Source organism: Apus apus, chromosome 5, assembly GCF_020740795.1.
Source record: "Apus apus isolate bApuApu2 chromosome 5, bApuApu2.pri.cur, whole genome shotgun sequence".
Taxonomy (NCBI): Eukaryota; Metazoa; Chordata; class Aves; order Apodiformes; family Apodidae; genus Apus; species Apus apus.
The window spans coordinates 8,220,975-8,246,511 of NC_067286.1; the positions used below are offsets into that span (position 1 = coordinate 8,220,975).

At 41.4% G+C, this 25,537-nt stretch overlaps 2 protein-coding genes across 5 annotated transcripts in view; both read left to right on the plus strand.

Moving 5' to 3' along the window:
- Positions 1–7,978, plus strand: part of HIPK3 (homeodomain interacting protein kinase 3) — an 89,735-nt gene extending 81,757 nt beyond the window's left edge. For all 4 annotated transcript variants that reach the window (XM_051620590.1, XM_051620588.1, XM_051620587.1 and 1 more), the window contains 4 exons: positions 342–482; positions 1,665–1,900; positions 2,121–2,248; positions 3,894–7,978. In XM_051620590.1, coding sequence (XP_051476550.1) covers positions 342–482; positions 1,665–1,900; positions 2,121–2,248; positions 3,894–4,370 — 982 coding nt within the window. In that variant the 3' untranslated portion in view covers positions 4,371–7,978. The remainder of the gene's footprint in view (positions 1–341; positions 483–1,664; positions 1,901–2,120; positions 2,249–3,893) is intronic.
- Positions 7,979–12,893: 4,915 nt separating this feature from the next.
- KIAA1549L (KIAA1549 like) overlaps positions 12,894–25,537 on the plus strand; it is a 126,514-nt gene continuing 113,870 nt past the window's right edge. The window contains exon 1 of the mRNA XM_051622078.1: positions 12,894–12,922. The gene's annotated coding sequence lies outside the window, so the exon portion shown is untranslated. The remainder of the gene's footprint in view (positions 12,923–25,537) is intronic.

The window sequence follows — 25,537 nt, forward strand, 5'->3', positions numbered from 1 at the left end:
TATTTTAAATCAAAACTTTGTCAAATATTTCAGGGCTCTGAACTGTTGAAGCAAAATCTTTTTATCTACTTGTTTTCAATTGATTCAATAAAAAATTTATTCATTTAGTATGTTTCAAAAAAATGCATGTTTAGTTTAGAATTTCCAGAAGAACTCTTGAGAAGGTTTAAAAATTCATCTTGGATGTAAAAGAAACAAGGAATTGGATATTATATTACATCTGAGGGACCTTTTCTAGTATTTAACCTCTTTTTATTCCCTAATTAGACTAAGTCAGTGCTATGCAGAAGGAATGAATGGGAGGTGGTATGTTTGCTTACTTGCTTTCTTTCTGTGTGTAGATGTAAAGGTAGCCTTGACTGTGAAGCCTGCCAGAACACCCTGAACATTGACCGTGTGTGTTCTCTCAGCAGTCCTGACAGCACCCTGAGCACAAGCTCCTCAGGACAGTCTAGTCCATCTCCTTGCAAGAGATCCAACAGGTAAAAAGCTGGGCTCCTTTCAGTAAAGAGAAAGACATTCGTGTAGAGCAGACTCAGTTTACAATAAAAAATGAGAAAGCTGCGTTGCCATCTGGTGAGGCTAGATGATGTAGTTAAAAATTGATTGATTGGCCTCCAGTTGCACAGCATAGACTGTTCTTTTATCACTCCTAGCAGTTCTGTCTTGCTACACTGGAAGTTTTCAGAATCCTGAATGCATGATGTTTACACAGAAAATATAAACATGTTGCATGATTTCACCAGGGACTGGCTCCTGGCAGCTGGCATTCACCATCTCCTTAGCCCTTTCTTCTTCTGGGACAAGCATGGAGCATGAAGCTTCAACAATGATAGCAAAGGCTATTATTATCGGTTGGTTTGTCCATCTCTCTCCTTCCAGCTGCTTTGGTAAAAGCAGTGGTTGAATAAATGAGTTTTCACCACTTGACCAGCATGAGTTTCACAGACCATGAGTGCCAAAAGAGCTGCCATGTAAATAGAAGGTTTTGTTTGTCTCCTTAATCTAAATTTGTAAAAAAAATAAATCTGTCAGTCACACACAGACAGTGCTCTCTGAAGGAGCTTCAGAGACCTTATTTTTCAGCAGATAAGGTCTAGTGTGGCTGCTGGTGGTTGATATGCAGATGAGAGGGAGCTGCCTGCCACTGTGCAGGTTGCTTCATCAGCTCTCTCTGCCCCATCCTGACTCCCACAGGCCCCAGGGATGGCTTTTTGCAGACTCCGGAATGTGGCTGATTTCTAGAAGGAAATTAGATCAGTATGTTCTCATTTGCTAGTGTAATGAGCATCGAGAGACCTTTCTGTTTTGGTTCAGGAAGAAACAAAATATTCAACCTTCGATTTGACCTGAAAAAGTAAAAATCTTAGAAGTACAAGATGATTTAAAAAATAAATTACAAAGTGGGTGCAAGTTGAGTTATGCATCTAAGTCTTTATGGAGAAGTTATCTCCTTTCTCTGAGCCTTGCAATTTATGGGTAGAATGAGTTTGAATATTGATTGAACTGCAAGCTGAATATCTGTGATTGTATAATTAAAACGGAACTATTTTATCCTCCTTTGAGTAGTTTCAAGTCCATAAATTTTATGTGGCAATTTAACAAAGTGCATCTATTTTATGAACATATATTTGTTTCAATGCAATGCTTTCATTTTTTGATAGCATGTCAGATGATGAACAAGAAAGTGGATGTGATACAGTGGATGGTTCCCCAACTTCAGACTCTTCAGGCCATGACAGCCCATTTGTGGAAAACAGCTTTGTAGCTAATACCAATAAAAATAAGGAAGCAAGAGCATCAGTTAATCCTGAAACCAAATCAGCTGTTTGCACGGTAGTGGTGCCACCTATGAGACTTGAAAACAGGTTACATCTTGATGAACAGATGGTGAATACAGGTAAGTTAGTTCAGTTGTTTTCTTCTTTCTATACCAGTAGAGAATAACAGAGCTTTGAATTTGTATTCAGTAGCCATACATCTGAAGATTTTGACCCATTGCTAATCTGTAATAAAAACTTCTAAAGTGCGTAGGGTTTTTTTTTACTTTAGGGCATTATTTTATTATTTCTCCCTGTATGCTGATGTGAACCCAACATTCTTCATCCATATCTTGGCAGATTCTACATGCCAGCCACTGAAGAAGGGTCGGTCTGTCCTGGGAAGAATAAACCAATCTTCTGTTGTAGGCAATCGTCAGCAAAAACTGGCATCAGCATTCCATCAGCAACATATAAACTTCAGTCAGGTATGTGTACTTACTCACATCTGAGAAGTAATTTTTCTGTCTTGAGGTTCCAAACGTATTGAAAGCTCATAATTTCAGTTGCTGTCGATGGTAACTACAGGTTTTCAACAGCTTGATTACAGAAGTGTTCAAATCTTGAAAAATGGATTTTGACTTACTGGGCAAGTCTTAGGTATCTCTCGCTTTTGGTCATTTTCTGAAAGCAGCTGACTTTATTATAAAAAATTACTGAACAGCCACACTGGGAGAATGATCAATGCCTACATAGAATCAAAGCATGAGACAAATGTAAAATATGTTAGCACATTTGTTTTTCATTCATCCAAATGCAAAAATGCTCGTAGTGTGCAGTTAAGAACTGCAGCTCTGTTTCAGTCTCATTCTGTTAGTAGTCAGCATGAAGATACTGGTAGTTTCAGTATCCAGAGCTGAGATGGAGCTTAGCAATCCAAACTGTTTCTTACTTTTAGTAACACGTAGTGAAGCTGGTGGAGAAAGAGATGTAATTGTAGTTCAATCCAATCTTGGAAGATACCCAAAGTTAATTCAAAAGCTACTTTTATTGTTACCCAACAACGTAGTGAATGTATCTAGTGTGTCTGAGAACTGAATCAGACACGACATCAGCTTAAGCCCCTTTTAATTAATTAATTTTGAGCTGTTGCTTCATTGAGCTTTTGGTTTGATGTCTGGCGGTACGTTTAATATGGGAGCAGTACCTGTTTGTTTAAGTCTTGCAGAGTAACTGTGAATATTAAATTGTAAGTTAAATACTAAATGCAAGCGTGCTATATGTAGATAAGAGGATTTACCAATAATGACTTGAATAGTTTAGATTGAAAGACACATTTGGGTGGGTGACACTATCTCCCCTTCTACATAATTATTATGCAGAAGGACTGGTTTGATTAATTCTGAGCAAACCTTAATATGATCAGCATTAGTATTTTTAATCTCTTCAATGGCTGCAGCTCCTCAGCCTCTTGGCAGTACGTGTAGAGTGTTATTTTCATTACAAAAATTTATGCTGATCCTTCCTTCTTTGGTAAATGCCCTATGTAGTTTGAAGTCTGCATCGTTTAATGGGAGTAATTGATTTTAGTCTTTCTCTTTATAACTGTTAATGATTGCCACATCTTCCTGTGATCATAGCCCTAGACTTCTGTTTGCCTAGTTGTCTCAGATATTTTCAATCCGTTTATTATTTTTTCTGCTCTCCTCTAAAATTTCTCTCCTATTTGTCCTCTTTGTGCCTCATTTTGGTGCCCAAACTGAATGCAGCACTTCCAATTGATGCCAAGCCAGTGCTGAGTAGAGTGGAATAAGCACCTTGCTCATGTGATACATGGTATTTCTGTTAAAACAGCCCAGCATGGCATTTTATTTATTTATTTATTTATTTTGCAAGAGCATTTAAATAACTTGTGTTCTGTTTACCATCTCTTATTGTCAGATTTCCTGTCTGTGCTACTACTTAAATAGCTAATTTTATTTTGTTTTATTTTATTTGGTTTAAGCATTTAATTATTCCTGTCTCTATATTTCTCTTGATTTTGAGTTGACTAGTTTTAGTACGTTATTCCATTTTTCAAGCTCTCTTTATGCTTAGCAATATTAAGACCTGCCCATTTCTTTGTGTGGACAGGTTCAGCACTTTGGGTCTGGGCTGCAGGAATGGAATGGAAACTATGCTCATCGGAGGCAGCAGCCTTACCTCCCAGCCAGCGTTGCCGGTCATGCTTTCTCCCTTCCCCAAGGAAGTCCAAATCCCACTGCCGTGCACGCACATCTCCCTGGAAGTACCCACCTTGGAGGACAGCCTGCTATTCTTCCATACCCATCATCAGCACCCCTGAGTACTGCTGCTCCCGTTGCCCACCTCCTTGCCTCGCCATGTACCTCAAGACCCTTGTTACAGCACCCAACGTACAATATATCGCATCCCAGTGGTATAGTTCACCAGGTTCCAGTTGGCATAAATCCCCGTCTCTTACCTTCCCCAACCATTCATCAGACTCAATACAAACCAATTTTCCCACCACATTCGTACATTGCAGCATCACCTGCTTACACAGGATTTCCATTGAGTCCAACAAAACTCAGCCAGTATCCATTTATGTGAGAACTCAAATACAGTGTATTGAGGAAGCTCAATGATGCAGAAGTTTAATTTAAGAAGAAACATGGTATTTATTAAATATTAGCCATGGCACAACAGGAAAATTATTTTTTTGAATCATGTAGACTTGGGTGCAATTTAAACAACTGAGCTTTAAGAAAACTCACTTTTAATGTGTTTTGCACATTTGGTATAACTTGTCTTTCTTTGGTCATGTTATCTTCTTATATAGTAACCTTAGACAGGTGACTTATGGGAGCAGAAATCTGGTTTTGCTCCTGCTATTTTTTATAAAATTGCCTTCTAACTAGTGCAAGACACGTCTACATTTGGGAAGCCATTCAGTGTACAGAACTAGAGCAACAGATGCACATACGTCAGCAGTACAGTGTAGAAGTAACTTGTTTGTGTTGCGTATCTTGGTGTTTAAACGTTGAGTCACTTACCTAAAAGTTGAGCTGTTGTTCCTCACATTGCATGTGTCTTTTGCATGGGCAAAAAAAAGAAGAAAGCCTAAACATTGCTCTTAAATGTTGTTGTCCTAATAATCTCAGCTGCATTGTAAACTGTTCCCACACATAGTGCCTTAAATATTTGAGGTTGTTAATGTTATTACTTATATATAAATGTTGAGGACTGCAGCACTTAAAAATTCAGATCTGCTGATTTTTTGATAGCGTAATGCTCATTTTGGGTTTTGTGTGGTATGATTTTAGTACTGGGTGTGTTTTCCTTATCGAGGAGACGGCATGTTTTGCTGTAGCTGAATTTTGCTGTCTTTTTTTCCCCCAGAATGATCTAGCTTCAAGAGAAGATTTTAGTAGTGCTTCAGAAAAGTTGATTCAGTAGCAATCGAGTAGTGACACACAACACAGTATTTCATACTGGTAAATGGAACTGCAATACAACCTAAGTAGTTGATTTTTAAAGTGTTTGTCTAATTGGATATAATAAAATGTTTAGAGGTGCAGTAGGCATGACTGACTAGCTAATGAAAGCAAAAGCCAAGTGCTCATTGATCCATGATGTGGTTTCATCTTAGCTTGAGCAAACCATGCAGTATTTAATAACTAGTAGCAGAATATTTACTATTGAAGCTTGAAAAGATGTGAGTTCTTTGTGTGCAATCTTTCATTTATGCATGGGAGAGATTTTAGTCTTTTTACATTATAATATTTGTTTTAGCCTGTTGTGGGTGTTTGCTTATTTAATACATTCCGTCAGGGACGTAAATTACATGCTTTTTGCATTATTTCTTTCCTTAGGAAGTATGTCTTTTTTTGGGGTTTTTTTGTTCTGTTTTGTTTCGTTCAAATGAAGTTGCTTTTGCAGCACCAAAGACTTAATCATCCATTTCCTATAAAAGGTAGCTACTTTTTCATAGACCTCAAGTATGCTGTAGTGTAGAGATGGGATTTACGGAAGGTATTAAGCTGAGGCTGTGTTTTAGCTTATGGGCAAGTAATAAATTGTATCATTTATCTTGAATGTATCATAGATAAGCTGCTATATAATGATTGCCACTTCGGATAGCTGTGAAATTAGGTGATTAACTAGTTCTTTATTAGCCTTCTAATTTCTGTACAAGTCTAATTACATGAAATAGAAGCCAGGTTTTGGGTTTGTGGGGTTTTTTGTTGGTTGTTTTTTTTTTTTTTTGGTTTTTTTGTTTGTTTGTTTTTTTGAACTTTGTTTTCATGTTTGAAGTGTCGTAACTACTATACTGTAAATGATGAAAGATAATTGCATATGGGTTTTTTTGGGTGTGTTATTTGCATCAGTATTTTATCTCCATTAACTATGAGCTCATCACGGCATATAAGTGGATGTATTGATGTAACTTAATTTTTTTATGTTTTCATATTGGCATTGTGTAGACACTTAAGAAGCTGCATCTTGCAGGCTTGACTTAACTTTTTTTTAAAACAAAATCTGGAATACAATCCTTGCAACGTTGACTGGAATAGGAGTGCAAAGCATTTGAGTTTAACTCTGTCAATAAGCTAATAACTGGTAATCTTTTTTTCTTTACTCCACTAACACAAGCAGTGTTTTATTTAATGAATGTCTGAATGAAATAAATGTGCCTACATTTGATTTATTTTTTAAGTAATAACTAAAATACAACAGTATTAGATTATTAAAAATAATAAAAATACCAGCAGTACATTTTTAATCACACTGAAAATCAAGAAACCTAACTTTTCCCAAAAGTTTCAGTGTTTTTAGTAATCAACTCTATGCATTTTGTACAAGTGTGTGTATATAAAGTATACATGAGAAACTTTCCTGAGGAATTTGAAATCATATCAACACATATATAAAGCCTAAATATAGGGAGTCAAGAAAATGCTCAAATTGGATAACCACCTTGCCACTTCAAACTTGTGCTATATGGTCCAGCAGATAGTTTTCTGTTCAATCCCTTGTGTTGGGAAAGATGATGTTTTTTTTGGTGCTTACTCCATTGCAGGCAATGGACACACCAAGAATCACCAATGCAAATGGAGTCAATGAATTTTGTATTGTGATAACAAAAAAACCAACCTGCATTTTTTTTTTTTTCCTGGGGCCATGGGGATCTTCATTGGTCTAATATATTTACTGTACTTTCTTTTTACTGTGCTTGAGGTTTTAAACTAACATGCTTGTTGAATTGACACAATTCTGTGTATACCACAAGAGTGTCCTATTGTATGCAAGGAAAAAGTTGCTGTAAATGCGCCCCAAATTAGATCTGCTGCTCTTCCTATGTGCTGTAATTCTAGAAATGTCTGCATTTCATAGAATGAAATATTTGGGATCCTGCCACAGCTGAAATTCAATACACTGAGTGATTTTTTTCCCCCCTATCCTGCAATATGCTCAGAGAGAACGGACTCTTGTCACCACAAGTGTCCGGGGCCCACCTGCAGAAAAAAAAAAGCTTTCAGGGTGAGGACCTTTTCTGTGAAAAAAAGTCATCCCCTGAAAAGCATTTATACACGTAACCATTTTAATGCCTTTTTTAAATAAAACACTGCATGAGTACAGAACTGCATATCTGCGTATTACTCTGATTTGCAAGATTTTATATGGATTTCTTGTGTTCAGTTTTTAACTTTACTTCAGGGTGTTTTATTGGTCAAATATGCTACTGTATTAACTTTTTTTTTGTTTTAATTTTTAAATTTTTAGTTTTTACTGCTAATTAACTTGGTTTGTGTTAAGTAAAAGTTAAATCACACTGCAAGCTGTAGGAAGACTTGTTCTAGAAATACCCAGTGATAGAGACTTGATTAATCAGTTTGAACTGTTACTGTTTAACAATTTGTAGACTTGTGGCTTTTTTTTGCTTTGGATTTCTATGCTACACTAGTTGGCCATGTAGCAATTGCACTGTGCAATATTACAATATGAGGACTGGGAAAATTTTTTATGGATGTAATGTCTCTTACAGTTTGCGATAGTATTTCTTTCTAGTTCTCAGTGATTTAAATGTGACCAAGCCTTCTGTACTTTGTCACAAAAAGCGGGTTTTCCAGGTGACTATTTTGGTGAGTGTCAAAATAAGAATTTATGGTGTATTACTGTCGAGATTCACTTTGAATTAAAATATATATTGCAGCAGATGTCTTCTCGTGGCTTTCATTTTTTTGCTGTGTTACATCAAGGCTGGATTAACGTAAAGGTGATGAAAATTCTTGGGGAGGGCTGTAGAATTCTGATATAATCGCTTGACTAAGCTGCTCTTCTCTCTGAAATTTTAAATTTTAATAACTTTCAAGGTTTGCTTTGAGGAGGATCTTAAGAATCTGCCTTTAGTGTAACCAGACCTTGAAGATTCTTTTTTCTGGTTGTCCCATTTTGACAACCTTAAGAACAGGTTATCTGGCCCAGATACCAGCAGATACATCGCTGTTGCTAAAGTTGGTACCAAGCCTGTGTGGCAACTGCTGCTGGCCAGCAGGAAGGTGCTTCTGCTGCTGCAGATGGCCCCAGGTGGTCCGGGGACTCCAGATGGCCTGCCTGCTACGGACCAGAGATCCATGGAAGGGACATTTGCCAGTGCTGCTGCCAGCCAAATGTGCTTATTCTGTTGTGGGGTTACAGTGCTGATGGAAATCTAGTGCTTTGAAAGCTGTCACAAGACAGGCTGTTGCGTATGGATGGTTATGAAGTAGCATGGTTTCTGTGCTTAACATCGCATCTAAGGTGCTGTCAGAAATGAAATGTAAAAGACTGAAATCTCAATGCAATATATTTTTGATACCAGACTCTTCAGAATTGGCAGAAAATGCTGAATAGGAGGAGCTGCTGTTACTGATCTTTTACAGAGGCTTGATCTTCAATGCAGCTTGGTCATACTGTCTGGAAGGCTTGTCCTGCAGCACTACACCTTAGGCTACCTGAAAATGCATCTCTGTCCAAATTCTACAGGCACTGCTGTCGCGGCTGCTCCCTTTCCATTCTTTACAGTTAAACACACATACTGTTGACTTTTAACTGCACGTCGGTGTTGGTATCTATACCCATAATTTCCCAAAGAAAATTATACACTGTATTTTACACTCTTGATTTTGGAAATGTCTAGCAAACAAGGAAAGGCTGCCTGAGCCTTTCAGAGGGAATACACTGTCTCTGAAATCCTTTCTGTCCTTGTTTTCTATTAGTAATAATGTCCAACTGTCTCCATGCTCTCTCCCATCCTGTGGAAGGGTAGGGCTAGGACAGACAATTACCAGTAAGTACTCTTCCTCTCAGCTGCCTTTAGGGTGTCAATTACTGGTTTAAAAATCAGTATTTTTACTGTCACTAAATGCAAAGGACAAATTTATTCTTCATATGTGATAGCAGATTAATTCAAGGAGAAGTTTTCAGAGTCAATGGAGCTGTCACGTGCTACCGATCTGTAGTGGGACAAGTGGTTTGGGATGATGCTGTGTTTTCTCAGTGAGTTGGCTTAGGCTGTCAGTAGGAGAGGTGATCAGTCTCTAAGAGGCAACAGAGAAGCTACTGTTTGTCACTCACAAAGCAGCACAGTCGTCATGATGATGGTAGGTTCCCACTAATGACTGCAACTTGTGTACTGTGACTTCAGCTTCTATAATGAATGGAGGCAGCGGGAGTCCCAAGGTTTGGAAGGGTTGGGAAATCCTGCTGCTCCCTGCTTGAAGAGCTGTAACTTCCTCACTGGCTTATGGTGCATGTTTTGTGCAGTGCAGAGCTCTGGGGAACACCTGAGAAATGTTAGTTAAATTATTAAATAATGGATAAGGTTTGATGGCGATTGATGTTAATATAATACCTTCCTACCTTTCACCTCTAAGAAGGTGCATCTTCTAAGCAGATTTGGAGAACTCTAGCTGCCCCTGTCTTGGGGAACAGCACTGACTATACTTTAGTAGAACATAAAGCTTCATGCTGAGAGGCTGAAATACACATTTCAGTGGGTTCTTAATTCCTGAAGTAGCAGTTTGGGAGCATCTAAACCCTGTTGGTAGACATGCCTGGAGACTTGAATCCTTTCTGTGGTTGTATCTGTGAACTGAGATGTTAATAAGCTTGACCTTGTTTTTTTGTCAAAATGAAAAATAAAAAATGTTCCGTTGTAAAGAGAGAGACCTGGGCCTGCTACTTGCCTCACAGAGAGGTCACTTCATGGCCACCAGCCTCTTCTCATCTATGGAGGAGATGCTCATCTATGGGTTCCTTCATAAAGACCAGCAAGACTCAAAATGGTTGTGGTGGGTCTACTGCAAGCAAGGCAATTTTGGATCTAGTTTTTATTCATCCTTTCTACCAAGGTCATACAAAGAACCCAAGCAAACATGAATTTTGGTCTCAGTATCTATGGTTTATTGTTATGTAGCCTGGGAGAGCAGTACTCTTTCCCAGTTGGAGGCATACTGGTCCCTAAGGAGAAATACTCAATTAAAAAATTCTCCTTAGCCAATTGGAGTAGATCTTCATTGGCAAGGCATGGCACATCTCGATTCTTTATCCATAATTAGACATTGTTTCCAGAATCTGGACTAGTTTCTAGAGGAAACCAGGTTACAAGCACATATGTACACTCTAACTCCCTGTTCCATGTGTGGAACCATGGAAGGGAATACATGGGCAGAACACGTGTTCAGCTTGCAAAAAAAGTACCTAATACCAAGTACCTGATACTGAATATACAGAGCATGTGCACACTCTAGGAGAACACATATGTAGGAAAGCAGATTTTGACACCGTGTTTGGATGCACAGATACCACCCCACAGATGGAAATTACCTTTCTGGAAAATGAAGTCAAACAGGTTTGAGAAAGTTAAGTTTAGGGAGTAGTTAATTGTAGTTACTTGGTAAATCTTTAATGATTTTTCATTAGCTGTAAGATATCCTATTCAGTCACCATTCTGGAAAATATGTATTTTAATAATCCTTTGAAATAACAGCTAATTCTGCTAGGAAAAAATGTATTTGTGTTATAAACAAAATATGCACACACATATATACTGTATATTGGCAAATAAAGAGATTACTATAATGCTTAAGAGCTGGATCAGCAAAAAGTACAGTCAAAATTAACCTATTGATGGATATTATACAAAGATTGTGTTATGACAAAACCTGAAAAAAAAAAAATAATGAGATGGGTTTTACACAGGATTCCCTAAAGATGGTGAAAGGCACCAGCAGAGGGCCCTGCACTAAATGAGTTGGCCCTAAATGACCGGAGTGATGAGTAAGCTATCCATTTTACTATCATAATCATACAACTGCCATCTTTTCTCTGTGAATAATCATTAGCAGTCATCATGTGAAAGCTAATTTTGCATAGAATGAATTAGTGATTTGAGGAAAAAAGGGAGTAAAACGGCACAAATGGGAGTTATTATTGACTGAGTAATTATATTGGTGACATTCCGAGTGTGCTGAACTAGTCAGATAAATATGTAATTATGGGTGATGAGGACTTTGAGGATGCTGTGAGTAGCTGGATAGTAAAGCTAGGGCTATAGCTTGTGCTGGGGTTTGCTGTAGCTCAACCTTGACTTGAAAGAATTTATTAGAAAGATGAGTTCTTGCTTTCTGCTGGAACTACTGGGAGGCTGGGACAACTGGGACAACTTTCCCACACGTAAGCAACACTGTGCCCTTTCAGCATCAGCTCTTGGGGTCCCGCAGCACGTTCTGTCCTGAGCCCACCTTCGCTTTACTCCTCCCACCATCACCATCTGTTTGCCCACAGACATGATCTGGGAACTAAAAGAACTCAAGGAAGCAGTGCCAGGAAAGAGAATGGCATTAGAATAAAGATTTCAGATCACCTCTGCTGGAAATACTAATTACACTAAATGACTTGCCATGATGTTTGGTCTGGCTGTGACAGGCAGTTTCTGCCGCCTCTTGCTGGGGCTCATCTCCTCTGACATCCACAACACGTTTTATGTGTTCCTTTGTCTCCTGGTGTACCGTGAAGCGTCGCAGAGGTCAGAATCTGTCCTTTGAAGTTCTCCTTTCTCCCTGGAGGTCTGAGTGTGGTCAGGGGCAGGGAGAGGGTGACCCAGGGAGCGAGTGCAGGAGAAGGGTGAAAGGAGAAGACCTTTCCTGTGTTTACACACTGGCTGGCTGACAATGTAGATGCCCGTTTGCTCAGCCCCAGCTCACTCCAGACACTGTTTCTGCACTTGCAGAGATGCTGCCAGTGGTGCTCTGGGCTGTGGCAGAGCTTGGGCTGCTCTCTGGCACCTCAGGTAACGAGGGATATCTTTGGAGATGTCCTGGCCCGGAGACTCACAGATACATCAACGGGGAATAAAGGGCTCCTGAGGTGAGCAGAGAAGGACTTCCAGTCTTACCAGGTCCCAGGATCACTGTGAGGAGGTGCAGCTTCATTTACACCTAAAAGATGGTGGGCACGATTGCTTAAAAAAACTCGGGAAGGGATCGGAGCCGAGAGCTGGCCCGGCACTCAACCTGCCCTGGCAGGTACAGAGCAGGGAGGCTTTTCCCCACCACCTTCTCCGCCCCTGCTTGCGGCAGCCGCTCCGCGGAGCTGCCCGCTCCGCACAGCGCCCGGGGCGGAGCTGGCGGGTGCGGGGGGCCGGGCGCCCCGCGGGGCTGCGGAGGGGGGTCCCCGCGGCCCCGGCAGCGCCGCCTCCGCTCCCCGCCTCCCCGCGCTCGGAGGGCGGGGAGCGGGGCCGGGACTGGCGGCGACGTGAGCGCTTTGTGGATGAAGCTCCCATCCGAGCCGGAGGGGCCGCGACGCCGCTGAGGGCTTAACCGGCTCCGCGCTGCGGGGCCGCGGCGAGCGGCTGGCAGCATGCGGGGCCCCCCGCCTCGCCGCCGCCTCCCCGCACGGCCGCTGCTCTAGGGCCCGGCGGGGCGATGGGCAGCGCTGCCCGCTGAGCCGCCGCGGGGCTGTGCCAGGCGCGGGGATGTGGCGGCGGGCGGCGGGCGGCGGGCGGAGCGGGGCGCGCCCCGCGCTGAGAGCCCCGCCGGCTTGCGGAGCGGGCCTGGCCGGGGCCGTCGCGCTGCTGGGGGTGATCGTCGCTCTCCTGCCGAGCGCCCGCGCCGAGCCGGGTAAGGAGCGCGGAGCGGCCGCGGGGCGCGGGAGGGGGGCGGCCCGGCGGCGGGGAGCAGCGCGGGAGCAGCGCGGAGCAGCGCGGGAGCAGCGCGGTCACGGAGCGCGGCTGTCACCGCCCTGCCCGCGGAGAAAGCGCCGTTCGCGTGGGCAGGGCGGCTCTGCGGGGCCGCTCGGGCTTCCCTGCGGGAAGTTGCCGCCGCCTGCGGAACAGCCTCACCTGCTGCAGTGGCAGGGGGTCTGCTGTGCGTCTGAGCCGGGCTTGCAAAGGCGAGAGGTTGAGAACGTGAAATCGAGCCCGTGCCGTGTCACACTGTCAGTGGGAAATAGCCAGGCTCTTCTTCATTGTCTCCGGCATCCTTTTTTTACCCGCTCTTCGCACACACTCATCTGTGGAAAGGGGATGCTCGGGTTTTCTGCCTTTTCCTGCGGGCAGCCTGCGCTGCAATCAGCTCCTTGGTCTTCCTGGCTAAGGCACGAATACCAGCTTTTCCTATGGGACAGGCTGGTTGGATTAGGTCTTGTTCCTTGCAGGGAAAGAGGGACGGGCAGAGAGGCTTTTGTTAAACCGAAGCATCATTTCTAGGGATTCTGGATGTGTGGCGGGGAGGAGGGGAAGATGAGGAAGGGTTAGGAGAGGGCAAGCTCTGCTGAGAGCTGAGTGCTGCATCTCAGATGCTGAGGGCTCAAAAAATTTCTGGGTTATATTATTCCCGTTTCTCTTGACTTCTGGAGTCAGGCAGCATTCTGCACTCTCTGGACTTAGAGCAGTCGATACTCACTGACCTCAATGCAGAAATTATTACTGTTGCTAGCAGTTATTGTATGTGCCAGGTAGAGATGCCAAATACCATTCCAAGGCTGTGCTAAAGTAATTGAAAGAACCTAACATTGATATATGGCTAGATTAATCCCATGGATATAAGAAACGAGTAGGGACGTGGATCCACATTTTGAAGCTGTTAACAGTGATCATATACAACTGATGTCAGTTTTATAGCCATAATATGGTAAGATTTCTCATTTGCAGGTTGTAGGTTGGTGGAACAGTGCCTCATACTTCATTACTTGTTCTGAACATGTAAATACTGTGGTTTGATTTATTTCTGTAAGATAAATTGACCCATGATCAGAGGATTCTATAAGAGAAATTGACCCATGATCAGAGGAATGGCTGTTTTTTTTACCTGTGCTTGCCAATTCAGTCTGGATTTCACATGAACTCTCGTGCCACATCTAAATGATGAAATGGATCTTTGCTTGGAGGTAGCCAGCCTCTCCGAGCTAAATTTGAAAAGCTGAGGTATTTCTGGCAATGCAACAAGACACCTCTTCACACTCCATCACTAGATTCAAGAGTAGAATGAAAAGAATATTCTGTTTCTGCCATTGTGGTCTGTAATGTCTTTATGACACAGCCATTATTTCACTTTTAAGTGGGGAAATCTAATAAGAGTTAAAAAAGGTATCTGGAGGAATCTCATAGCTTCCAGCTGAAAAAATAATCAGAGAAGCTACAATAGTGCCAAGCCAAAGCACATAATAATAGTATGCACAGCACACACAGTGGAAAATACTGTCACCAGTGGGTGTTGCCTGGGAATTTTAGATGGTCAGGTAGTTATGTTAAGGTAGTTAACGTAATCTGTTGTAATTAATCACTTTGAGCATTACAGCTGAAATGGCAAATAAAACTTTATTAGTCCTATACAGTGTTTATCAGTAGTTATGATAGCTAAGGTGCATAATTCAGATACTGATCAACTTCAAACTGTCTTCCAGTGAGACAGGGCACAGGAGATACTGTGTCCCATTGAAGTCAGGGGCAAAACACATAGTAGAGCCAGATTTTCAATCAAGAGTATTAGTTTTATCTAAGAAAGTTAACTGCAGATGAGGAGAAGGCTGAGGTTCTCAACTACTTTTTTGCCTCAGTCTTCACTGGCAGCCCCTCTCCTCACAACTCTCATGTTGGTGGCCCACAAGATGCAGACCAGAGAGACAAAGTCCTCCTCACTGTAAGTGAAGATAAGGTTCGTGACCATCTGAGGAACCTGAAGATACACAAGTCCATGGGACCTGATGAGATACATCCCAGAGTCCTGAAGGAGTTGGTGGATGTAGCTGCCAAACCACTATCCATGGAATTTGAAAAGTCATGGCAGTCAGGTGAAGTCCCTGGTGACTGGAAGAAAGGACACGTTATGCCCATATTTAAAAAGGGTAGAAAGGAGGACCCTGGGAATTACCGACCTATCAGCCTCACCTCTGAGCCTGGGAAGATCATGGAACAGATCCTCCTACAAGACATGCTAAGGCATGTGGAGAACAAGGAGGTGATCCAGGACAGCCAGCATGGCTTTACCAGGGGCAAATCCTGCCTGGCCAACCCAGTGGCTTTCTACAACGAAGTGACTACATCGGTTGACCAGGGAAAAGCTCTGGATGTCATCTATCTGGACTTCTGCAAGTCCCCCACAACATCCTTCTCACTGAATTGGAGAGATATGGGTTTGATGGGTGGACTGTTCGGTGGATAAGGAACTGGCTGGATGGTCGTGTCCAGAGGGTAGTGGTCAATGGCTCTAAGTCCAGATGGAAAACAGTGACAAGTGGTGTCCCTCAGGGGTCAGTGCTGGGCCCACTGTTGTTTAGTATCTTTATTAACGGTATTGACAGTGGCACTGAGAGCATTCTCAGCAAGTTTGCTGATGACACCAAGCTGGGTGGTACACTAGATATGCCAGAGGGACGGGATGCCATCCAGAGAGACCTGGACAAGCTAGAGAAGTGGGCCCAAGTGAACCCCATGAGGTTCAACAAGGCTAAGTGCAGGGTCCTGCACCTGGGCCCAGGTAACCCAAGATATGAATGCAGGCTGGGGGAGGTCACACTTGAGAGCAGCCCTGTGGAAAAGGACCTGGGGGTACTAGTGGATCAAAAGCTGGACACAAGCCACCAATGTGCAGTTGCAGCCCAGAAGGCCAACTCCATCCTGGGCTGTATCAAAAGAAGCGTGGCCAGCAGATGGAGAGAGGTGATTCTGCCCCTCTACTCTGCCCTGGTGAGACCTCACCTAGAATACTGTGTCCAGCTCTGGTGCCCCCAGCACGAGAAAGAGACATGAACTGTGGATGACCATTGTCCTTGTGGGAAGAAGAGAGAGGCTGTGGATTGTTTCCCACACTTGGAAAGGCAGCTATTGAAAGCAGATCTGATCTTGGTGGACCATCTTTCAGTTGGTAAATACACTTGGGAATATTGTTTGAGGAAAAGGCATGTTGTTCACAGTTGTGTTGCCCATGAGCTTAATCAACTGATCAGAGAGGCTGCCTTGAGGGGCCCTGGGGAAATAAACTTTCAAGAAACAAAGTTTTGCTTGTGTAGCCTGTTTGAATTATAAACTTGTCAGGGAAAGATCCGTTTCTTCCTGCATTTGCTGAACGCTGGCACAGTGAGATCTCACCTTAATTAATAATGATTTCAAAACCAGTAACGAAACCTCCCGCCCTGTGGCTGCTCCTCACAGCTGGAGCTTTGACTGAACAGCTTGGAGAGTGCTCCGTGCCAGCTGCTAAATTGCCAGTCCCACCTCCTACGGACTGTAGCTCTCAATGGATGGCAGCTACCTGAGCACTGGCTCAGCGCCTCTCAGCTCCTGAAACTCTGCAAGAAGCACCAGAATTGGCACATCTGGAAGCCTGTGGGTTGGTGTTCATACTGCCAAAGGAGTTGCTGCAGAGGCGAGGGCTGCAAGTCCTTTCCTGGATCCAGTTCCACGTTGAGGAAATGGGTGAGGACATAGAGATAGGCACTCCAGACCTCCTGTGGCTGTTCTTCAGAATTAGTAATCCAGCATTTTAGCAAATCAGCAACAGGTTGGTCACTTTGCTCTGTTAATGATCTGTCTGATTATCTCAGCAGAACAAGATGCATGCAGATATCTGAGGTATCTGTGAAGAAATAGTGAAAACTTCAAATTCTGACTCATTTTACTCAAAACAAAACAATCTACAGCATGGGCTGAAAGATGAGGCCACGGGGAGCATGCAAAAAGATGCTTCTTTAGGAGGATTTGAGGATTTGATGGGTACACTTGGTATAGATCCCCCAGTCATGACTTACCTTCTGCCACTGCCTTCCTGGATCTGAGTTATTCGCCACGTTAGCTGATAATAAAGAACTAGATACAGGATACTTTAAATTCATATGCACTGAAACAACTCAAATGAAATTGTTCTCTGTAGATAAACAACTGGTATGTCAGATGAGGTTGAAGGGCATCCTTATGTTTTGCCTGTAAGGAATGCTGACTGCTGTTTGAGACCTGTGGTTAGAGAAGAACTTTTAAATCTTATTTTCAGTTGTGTTCAGTCATCCAGTAGTGTATTGGGTATGTTGCATCCTCCTCATCTTCAGCTGCACTATTTTCTGGAACCTTTTACACTTGCTTGAGGTCAGGCTGACGAACAAGAGGAGGGGTACTGTGAGTAATTTTCTGTTTATGGCATTTTCTTATTCATATGGGAATGGTTGTTTCTGCTGCAGTAAATACTGATTATATTTGCATATGAATTTAGGCTTTGATGTCCAAACATGTCAACATTTCATTTTAAAAAAAGAGCATTTCAGTGGTTTTCTACTGTTTTAACTCCCTTGTGCTGAGTTCAAAAAGGAACTACAGTACTTAACTGAACTAATCTGCATTTTACTGCTAATCCTGAGGGCCACGGGCAAGTCACTGCCTTCCTACTAGCAAGGTGGGGTAACACACACGGGCTTTGGACATTTCTCAGCTAAAACACCCCACAGAAAACCATTCCCAATGAAGGTGTTTAGCTAGAGGAAGTACGGGATGCAGGAAAAACAATTTCTGTACATCTCACACAGAGCAGTTTGCTGCTGATGTAGCTGTAATATTCTTGGCACAGTTGGTCTTTGTGCCTGCGATTGCCTCTTGAGTATTAAGGGTCAGAATCTTGAAGAAAGGGCAACCATGTCTCCTGGAAATTAGTTTAAAAAAATCAATACTGTATACAAGTCTTGATTGTATACAACAAGTATACAACACTTGTGTGCTTGAGTTGACGGTGTATTGGAGTTTTCCTACCAAAAGAAGAAGAAGAAGAAAGAAATACAGGTAAAATAGGTTGGGACAGAGCACAGCAGACAGCTCTATACCTGCCTGGGTGAGAGAGGTGCTTGTTCAGAGACTGCCTTTGGGAAGGGGAGAGCACAGCTCTATGAAGGACCAGAGATGAGGAACTTCCAGCACTGTAGCCTGGGTGATACACCTCTGTTCTCTTCAGCCTCCTCTGAGACAGTGAGGTCCTACTGCCTCTGGGCTCACGCTGGGCTAAATCGTCTTTTACCCACTGTTCAGACAAACAGCTTCACTTTGTGGCCCTTGTCACCAGGGGGTTTGAGACTTCTGTAGTCATTGCTGAATCACAGCCCTATTGGATAGGAAAGGCTTATTTTTGTTTTTACAGTTAATGGTCTCATCTGTGATCCCTCTGTCTTCTTCATTCACAGTTTGAGGTTAGGTTGGCAGCTCCAGGAGGAGTTGAGCAGAAGGGCAACTGCTGTGATCTTTCTCTCTTTCAAATGTTAGTGAAGCCTGAACCCTCACACCCATAAACTGCCTAGTTATACCTCGCTTTTTCTCTTCATACCCTGCCTAAAACTCAAATACATGAAAAACAAGGATCCACAGCAAAGATTTTTAGATCAAAAAAATTAATCTTCAGAGTTTATCAAGAGAGTTCTGAAAAAAACACCAAGGTCTTCCCTTCTCCCTCCTTAAAGATAACTTTCAATAGTTTTAGATTTGAAAAGGTCTGTGTCAAAAGAACCTGAATTGAAAAAGAAGCAAATAAGAGCAAAGTCCAGGCTTTGAACTGAGGTTTTGCTGGCAATCCTACATACACACAGAAGGATATAAAGGGAACATCTCCATCTTGTAGCTGTTGTCAGAAGAAGAAAAGCCAGTAATGTTCTTAAAGTCTGGAATGGAGATAGGATGCCAATAGGTGGCTGAAGTGCATCTTTGAACACAGATCGTGCAGCAATGTGCCCTTGTGGCCAAGAGAGCCAATAGTATCTTGGGATGTATTAAGAACAGTGTGACCAGCAGGTCAAGGGAGGTTCTTCTCCCCATCTGCTCTGCCCAAGTAAGACCACATCTGGAGTATTGTGTCCAGTTCTGGGCTCCCCAGTTCAAGAGGAACAGGGATATGCTGGAAGGAGTCCAAGGGAGGGCTACAAGGATGATTAAAGGGGTGGAACATCTGTCATATGAGGAAAAGCTGAGAGATATGGGGCTGTTTAGTCTTGAGAAGAGAAGACTGAGAGGGGACCTTATTAATATCTATAAATATCTGAAGGGTGAATGTTAAGAATGGGCCAGTCTGCACATTGCTGTAGATCTGAAATTATCTGCAATACGTTGTCTATAGTTTTATCACCTGTTAGCAATATACCAGTGTGGGTCTTTTAAGGGGAGTACCCCAGTTGAATCCTACTGATTTTGAAGAAGAAGAATACATCACAGAAATCAGAGGAAAAGCTGTGCAAGACCATAAACACAGAACATGAGTGTTCTGGGCATATTCTCCGATTTTCAAGTATTATCATCAGGTTTGATGCCTCAGCTGGGGAAGCAGCAGCAGGTTTTCTTTTGAATTTTCTCCTGAATTACCTTTGTGTGTGTTTTTCTTATTATGACTAAAAATTGATTTTGATTGCCCTCTTGGAAAGTCTTTGTACACAATATACATGCTGATCATGTGTTTTCCTAAGTACTCATGCAGATGGGTGCTGATAAGAATTCCTGAAGGAAGCTGATATAAATTAAAATCCATCTGTATACCAGGTAATAAAAAAGCAACAGACCTCTCCTGTATTGCTTTACTGTTTAGTGGTATGATCTCACTGCAGTGTCTTTTGCTGAAAAGTAAGTATAAAGTCTTTAAATTAATAATTGTCCTTTGTTTGAGAGGTATGGATTTTGTAAATTGGACCTGATATAGCTACTAGCTAGGATAACACAAGAAGGTTCTTACATAATTGTGTGTAACTCACAATGATAGGAGACAGGATTTTTTAAGTGTTAACAAGTCAAAATAAAGACTAAACATTTAAATGCATGGAAATTAAAATGTCAAAAAAATAATTCCAAAGGAATGGGAAACAAAGTTGTATTAGTTCTCCATGGTAAATCTGAAATGAAATAACAAGAGGCCAGCAAAATGCATTGGCAACCAATGTAAAAATGGTAAGAGTTGAAAAAATGAAGTTTGTCCTTGGGAACAGTATGTTACCAAATAATTGTTCTTTGTTTTGAAAATAATAAAAATTACTTAGATTGTGAATGATATTTTTCATTACTGAAGTTCTGAAAAACTGTTTTAAAAGAAACTATTACAGACTTGCCCAGTTCTTTCTCTGTGTACTTTTCTTTGATGAGTAGCTTTGGCAGATGGATGTACCAGTGATTAAAAAAATTGGATTTTTATAGGGGTCATGGCTAGTTAAGAAAGGGAATGCATATTTACAGTTTTCAATCATTGCAGTATGTCTTCAATGTAAGGTCTTTAAGATGAAATTTTTAGGGGTAGTTTTAAGAATTCCTTAAAACTGATGTTGTTGGTTTTATGTAGGATATTCTTCCATGATATAGTAATTTAAAAAATGCTTAAAAATTTTAAAAAAAAACATCTTTGATGACTGATTCTAAGACCAATGTGGGCTTGATTGTTGTAGCAGTCCAGTATTCTCAGCTGGGTTTGTCTGAATTTCTTGATACTCATCGACTCTGAAAGTCTCAAACTATTTATTTATTTATTTATTTGTACTGGGTGTAGCTGCTGATTAGATATTCACATAAAATAGTTTTGGAAAAGCTGTCCATTGTTGACTGACAGTCCATAGATATACTTGAAATTGCCTAGCTTTTGCTTGGAGTGATTAGTAGCAGAGATGTTTTCAAAGCTGCGACCTGCTGAATTTATCAAGATATTTCCCCATGCAAGGTTTGGTATCCAAAATTAATTGGTATTTAAAACCAAAAGTTTGACTTACTGGAGAATTAGAACTTGGGCTCTAAATTGGTTACAGGCAGTCGCCTTTCGCTAGACAATTGGGAACATTGTTAGACATTTTATGGGGTACTTTGTGGCTCTTCTGCTATTGAAAAACTGCTTCTTTTCTACACCTCACGTTTTTTTATTTTCTTTGGCTAATGCAACACCTGTAAAAAGCCTATGGAGTCCTGTCACATGATTGATATGAAATTATTGAGTTATTTTCAAAAGGTATTTTACCAGATTGCCATCTGCCAAGAGCTCTGAGACACCTTTATGTTTTACTGAGAAACCATATCCAAAAAACTTGTTGACCAGCTGCTGTTCCAACCATCCAGCTGTTCCTGAGCACATGCAGCACATCCCCTAGTCTCACATCCACAGAACAGTGCACGTTGGAGAAGGGTAGTGATCAGCCATAAGGAGGAGTACCAAACATGGAGAAAACTGTATTGGTAAAAGATTTCTAGGTGTTTAGGTCACGAAAGATTAACTAATGATAATTTCGTCTTCTGCATAAAATGTCCCACAGAATTTCTCTTTGCTTTAGTGACTGATGCAGATGTGGCAGCTCTGGGTACCCTTTGAAAGACCATGTGATCCTAATGAAAATTTTTCAGGGGCTGGACAGTTCATCACAATTAGTAGTGAAGGGCATTTATGTAAGTTTTGGAAATGTATATAGTTTCAAAACTGAATCTGTCCCACTATGTTTTCTAGCCACCCTACTTACCAGACTGAAGAGCTCTGAAGTCTCTTTTCCATGCATGTCTACTCAAACTCTGTGATTGAATCATGCCTTTTGCTTTGAGTTCTCAGATAGCTCAATTGAAGGCATATTTTCCACATCTTTCATCATTCTTGTGAGTCCTCTTTGAAGTCTTTCCAGTCTGATGTCCCTCTGGAACTTCAGCCTCCAGAGCTGCTCTGGTATTCCTGGTTCATCAGAAACAGGCATCAGCATCAGTGTCAGATGTAATGTAATTTTGTTTGTTTGTTTGTTTTAGTGCTGATCTCACCACATGTAAGATTTGAATTCAATGTTACTCCTGTAGGAGTTCCCATTGATCTGATTCCACCTCTGCCTCCAAGATTTATTTATTTTTTTTTAGGATAAATCTACTCTGTAGACTTTGGTATAATTGAAAGAAGCAGGATTAATTACCCCTGAAGCTACAATGCTTCTCCTACTTGTGGAAGCTGCAATCTGCTCAGTAGAAATAATCCTTCATCATTGTTCTCCTCTGTAGACACTGTTATCTTGTGAAATTTGTCTGTAGTCTTTATTTCCAGATGTGTGATCGGATACTTGACTTCAACGGCCTGCCTGCTTCATTGTGCATCACCTTCCCAGTCCTCATCTGAGAACTTTTATCAGAGATAGTTTTGACTTTCTCCAGTTTACTGATAAAAATGCTGAGTGCAAGGCTGAGATTCAGTCCCCCTGGGAGTCTATTAGAAGCATTGCTGCTCAATTTAATAATTTTAAATCCCTTGCATATGCACCATATTCATTTTATATTTTATTAATCAAAATGTGAGATATAAAGTCAAATGTCTCATTGAAATCTAAGAATATTAGATGAGATTTGTAGTCTGATAGAAATATGAGAGTAATCTAAAGTGATTCATTGTCTGTAAAAATTAATTCCCGGGCATTAATTATTCCGTCCTCTTTTTGTTCATCATTAATCAATTCTTTCTCTGCTAATCCAGTCGATCATCACTAGCAATATCAAAATCTCTATTCGACAGTTCCCATTTATCCTGTTGAAATGTCACAATATTGTAGAACAAAGAGAAATAGTGTTCTTTGTTTGCTTTGTCTCCTAGTGCTAAGAATAAGGGGACAATCGGCAATTGAGGAAGAAAAAAAAAGTGTAATTCGAAACCAGTCAATGGTGCTTGACACTTCCTCTAGCTGTAGGATTTGCTGCCACAAAGGCAGCACTTCAAGAAACCCCAAAATGTAGGTCTGGGACACTCTTTGGTAGTTTCTGGCTGCACTGACTGACGGAGACCAGACAAATCCTGTTGGGTTCTGGATGGCCTTTCCTGTGTGCCTGTGTAGACAAATAGAATGGCCAAAATTTGAATTACTAGCACTAAAAGAATATAAACTAGATGTATGGAAAAGAAGCTCCTGGAAAATTACACAGTACTTGGGTGTAGGGGCCACTTCTGAGGGCTTCGTGCCTTCTGCTTCATGAACAACCATGAAGAGACCTGGACGTCACCGTGTGTCTGTGTGTCCCTGGTGGCTCTGAACACAACCAGGGCTCAGGCTGCTGCTGAAACCTGAGATCAATTTATCAAGCCAAGTGCTGGAAGCTGTGCAAAGGAATGAGTTTAAGAGAGGAGAGGATTAGGGACTAGGTAAAGAGGACAAGCATCATCTTTCCTGTTGCAAACTTTGATACTCTTTCTTGGTAGGTATTTCAGGCAGAGGTAATGGGACACTGGGTGAACACTGCTAAGACTTTATTCCTCAAATGCACCTGAAGAGTTGGGGCATTAGGGTTGTTTTAGGTAGAGTCTGACCTGTGTTTCTTGCTATCGTTTGTTTGGGAGCTGGAAATACACTGGTGAAGATCCTGGCCCAGGTGGAGCCCGTGGAAACTCTACCACTGGTTTTCACATGGGTGAGATTTCTGCTGGTTTGCTTTCCTTTCATGGGGAGGTTGGCTTCTTTCTTCTTGCAGCATGGGTCTGGGTGTCCTAGGTAAGAGGCTGAAATGACATTTTAATATTGATCTCCTTTTTGTCCTCTAAAAGGCCCCAAGCCAGCCACTGCAATTAATGAAACTATTTGAATGCTCAAAGGCAAGCATGTATAATGTTTAGCTGAAATTAGACTACAGTCCTTCAGCATGCTGCAGAATGCTGATCCCTGTTAGATCAGCTAGCTGGGCAGTGTGCATTTTGTTGAAAAGTCAACAGCTCATTTCAAAAACCTGTGAAGAATAAAAGTAGCAGATAACGAGAACAGGACTGAGATAATAAAGTATGGAATATTCAAAGTTTATCAGCTATTTTAATATGTCCAGTATTTTCAGTGTAATGCAGATAATTAAAATCACCCCAAAGAAATAACCTTACAGGAACATATTCTTGGAACCTGATTTGTTTTCAGCAATGTTAACTGTAGGCTAAAATAATGTAGCATATTATGCAGCATATATGCAGGATAATTTTCTGTAGCTACTATTACAACTGTCCAATCAAAGAAATCTCTCTAGATAATTTCTACAGTTATTTAGCTGCTAATTTGATTCTAAGTTTTTCTTTCTAGGCAATTATTGCTGACATTAGTGCTGTCCACTTGTGAACACACAGAAAAATTCTTAACATCATTGTAGCCAGCCTAAATTCACTGTATTGATGTTGATTAAATTATTGATTGTTGTTTAAACTATTTGGGTATTTCCATGACTACTTAGGTCTAGCCATGGGAATCCCAGCTTTCAGATCTGGCCTGGTCATGCTCACCTAGGGAAGCAATAGGAGGAATCCCAGGGATCTCAGGGGCTGTGGACTGTGTCTCTGATCTGTGAGTTGGGACTGAGGTTATGGGCTGTTTCTCTTGTGAAATTTATAGAGTTTATAGAGATATATGTCTCTATAGTTTATAGAGATACATCTGTGAGAGGTGTTTTCAGAAGGGGGGGGGTTGTGCCTGTTCATAGTACAGTAATGACCAAGGAAAAAGGCAAAACTGTTACGGAGGGCATTAAATATATAGGATGACACTGATGCTCTCCTGAAGCTCATGCTTAAACAAATTGAGGTTGCAATTTTAAGTTGACCAAACAAGTTGAACTGCTAATCTGTTGAGCCCTTCAGTGACCAGGACAATGAAAATAAAACACCGTAAGCAATAATCTGGAAGCTAAATAACTGTAGCGTGATGTTTGAGTTAACTATTTCTGAAAATTGGTTTTCCCCCTTAAATAAGTGGTAGGTTGTTTCCATAGATATAATTGCTAGCCAGAGTACAAAGTTACCTGCATTAGTTAAACTGATGTACTGAGACATCTGTACCTCTGCTGTACGTGGATATGACATTTTCAGGAATACTGTGAACTTTATTTCAGTTTGGAGTGGCATGCAATTGTTGTGTTGGTATTGTTGACTCCACTTTCTAGAAGGAAGAGAAAAATACAGTGATGTGCATTTTGAGTTTTCTCACTCATGCTTTTTTTGTTTGTTTTGTTTTTAAATCCAAATACACTTTGAGAGTGAAGACAATCAAGTATATTGATTCATGCAGTTTCTCTTTTTATAAAAGGTTTGGTCTGTCTGTGGTCTCTCTTGGTTCCTTTGCTTTCCTAGAAAAATAGTTTGGGAGCAATTAACTTCAAAAATGCATACTTCTTCCCTTCCATCATCCACTACCAGGCTCTTAAAACAGTAAGTCAATTTGTGTGTGTGAAAGCTGCCACAAGCAGCAAGTTCCTCCTTTTCAGTATCTATGCATATATCTGGGTGTTCCAGCATTCCTTGGTAGAAATAACATGGTTTTGCCCATTA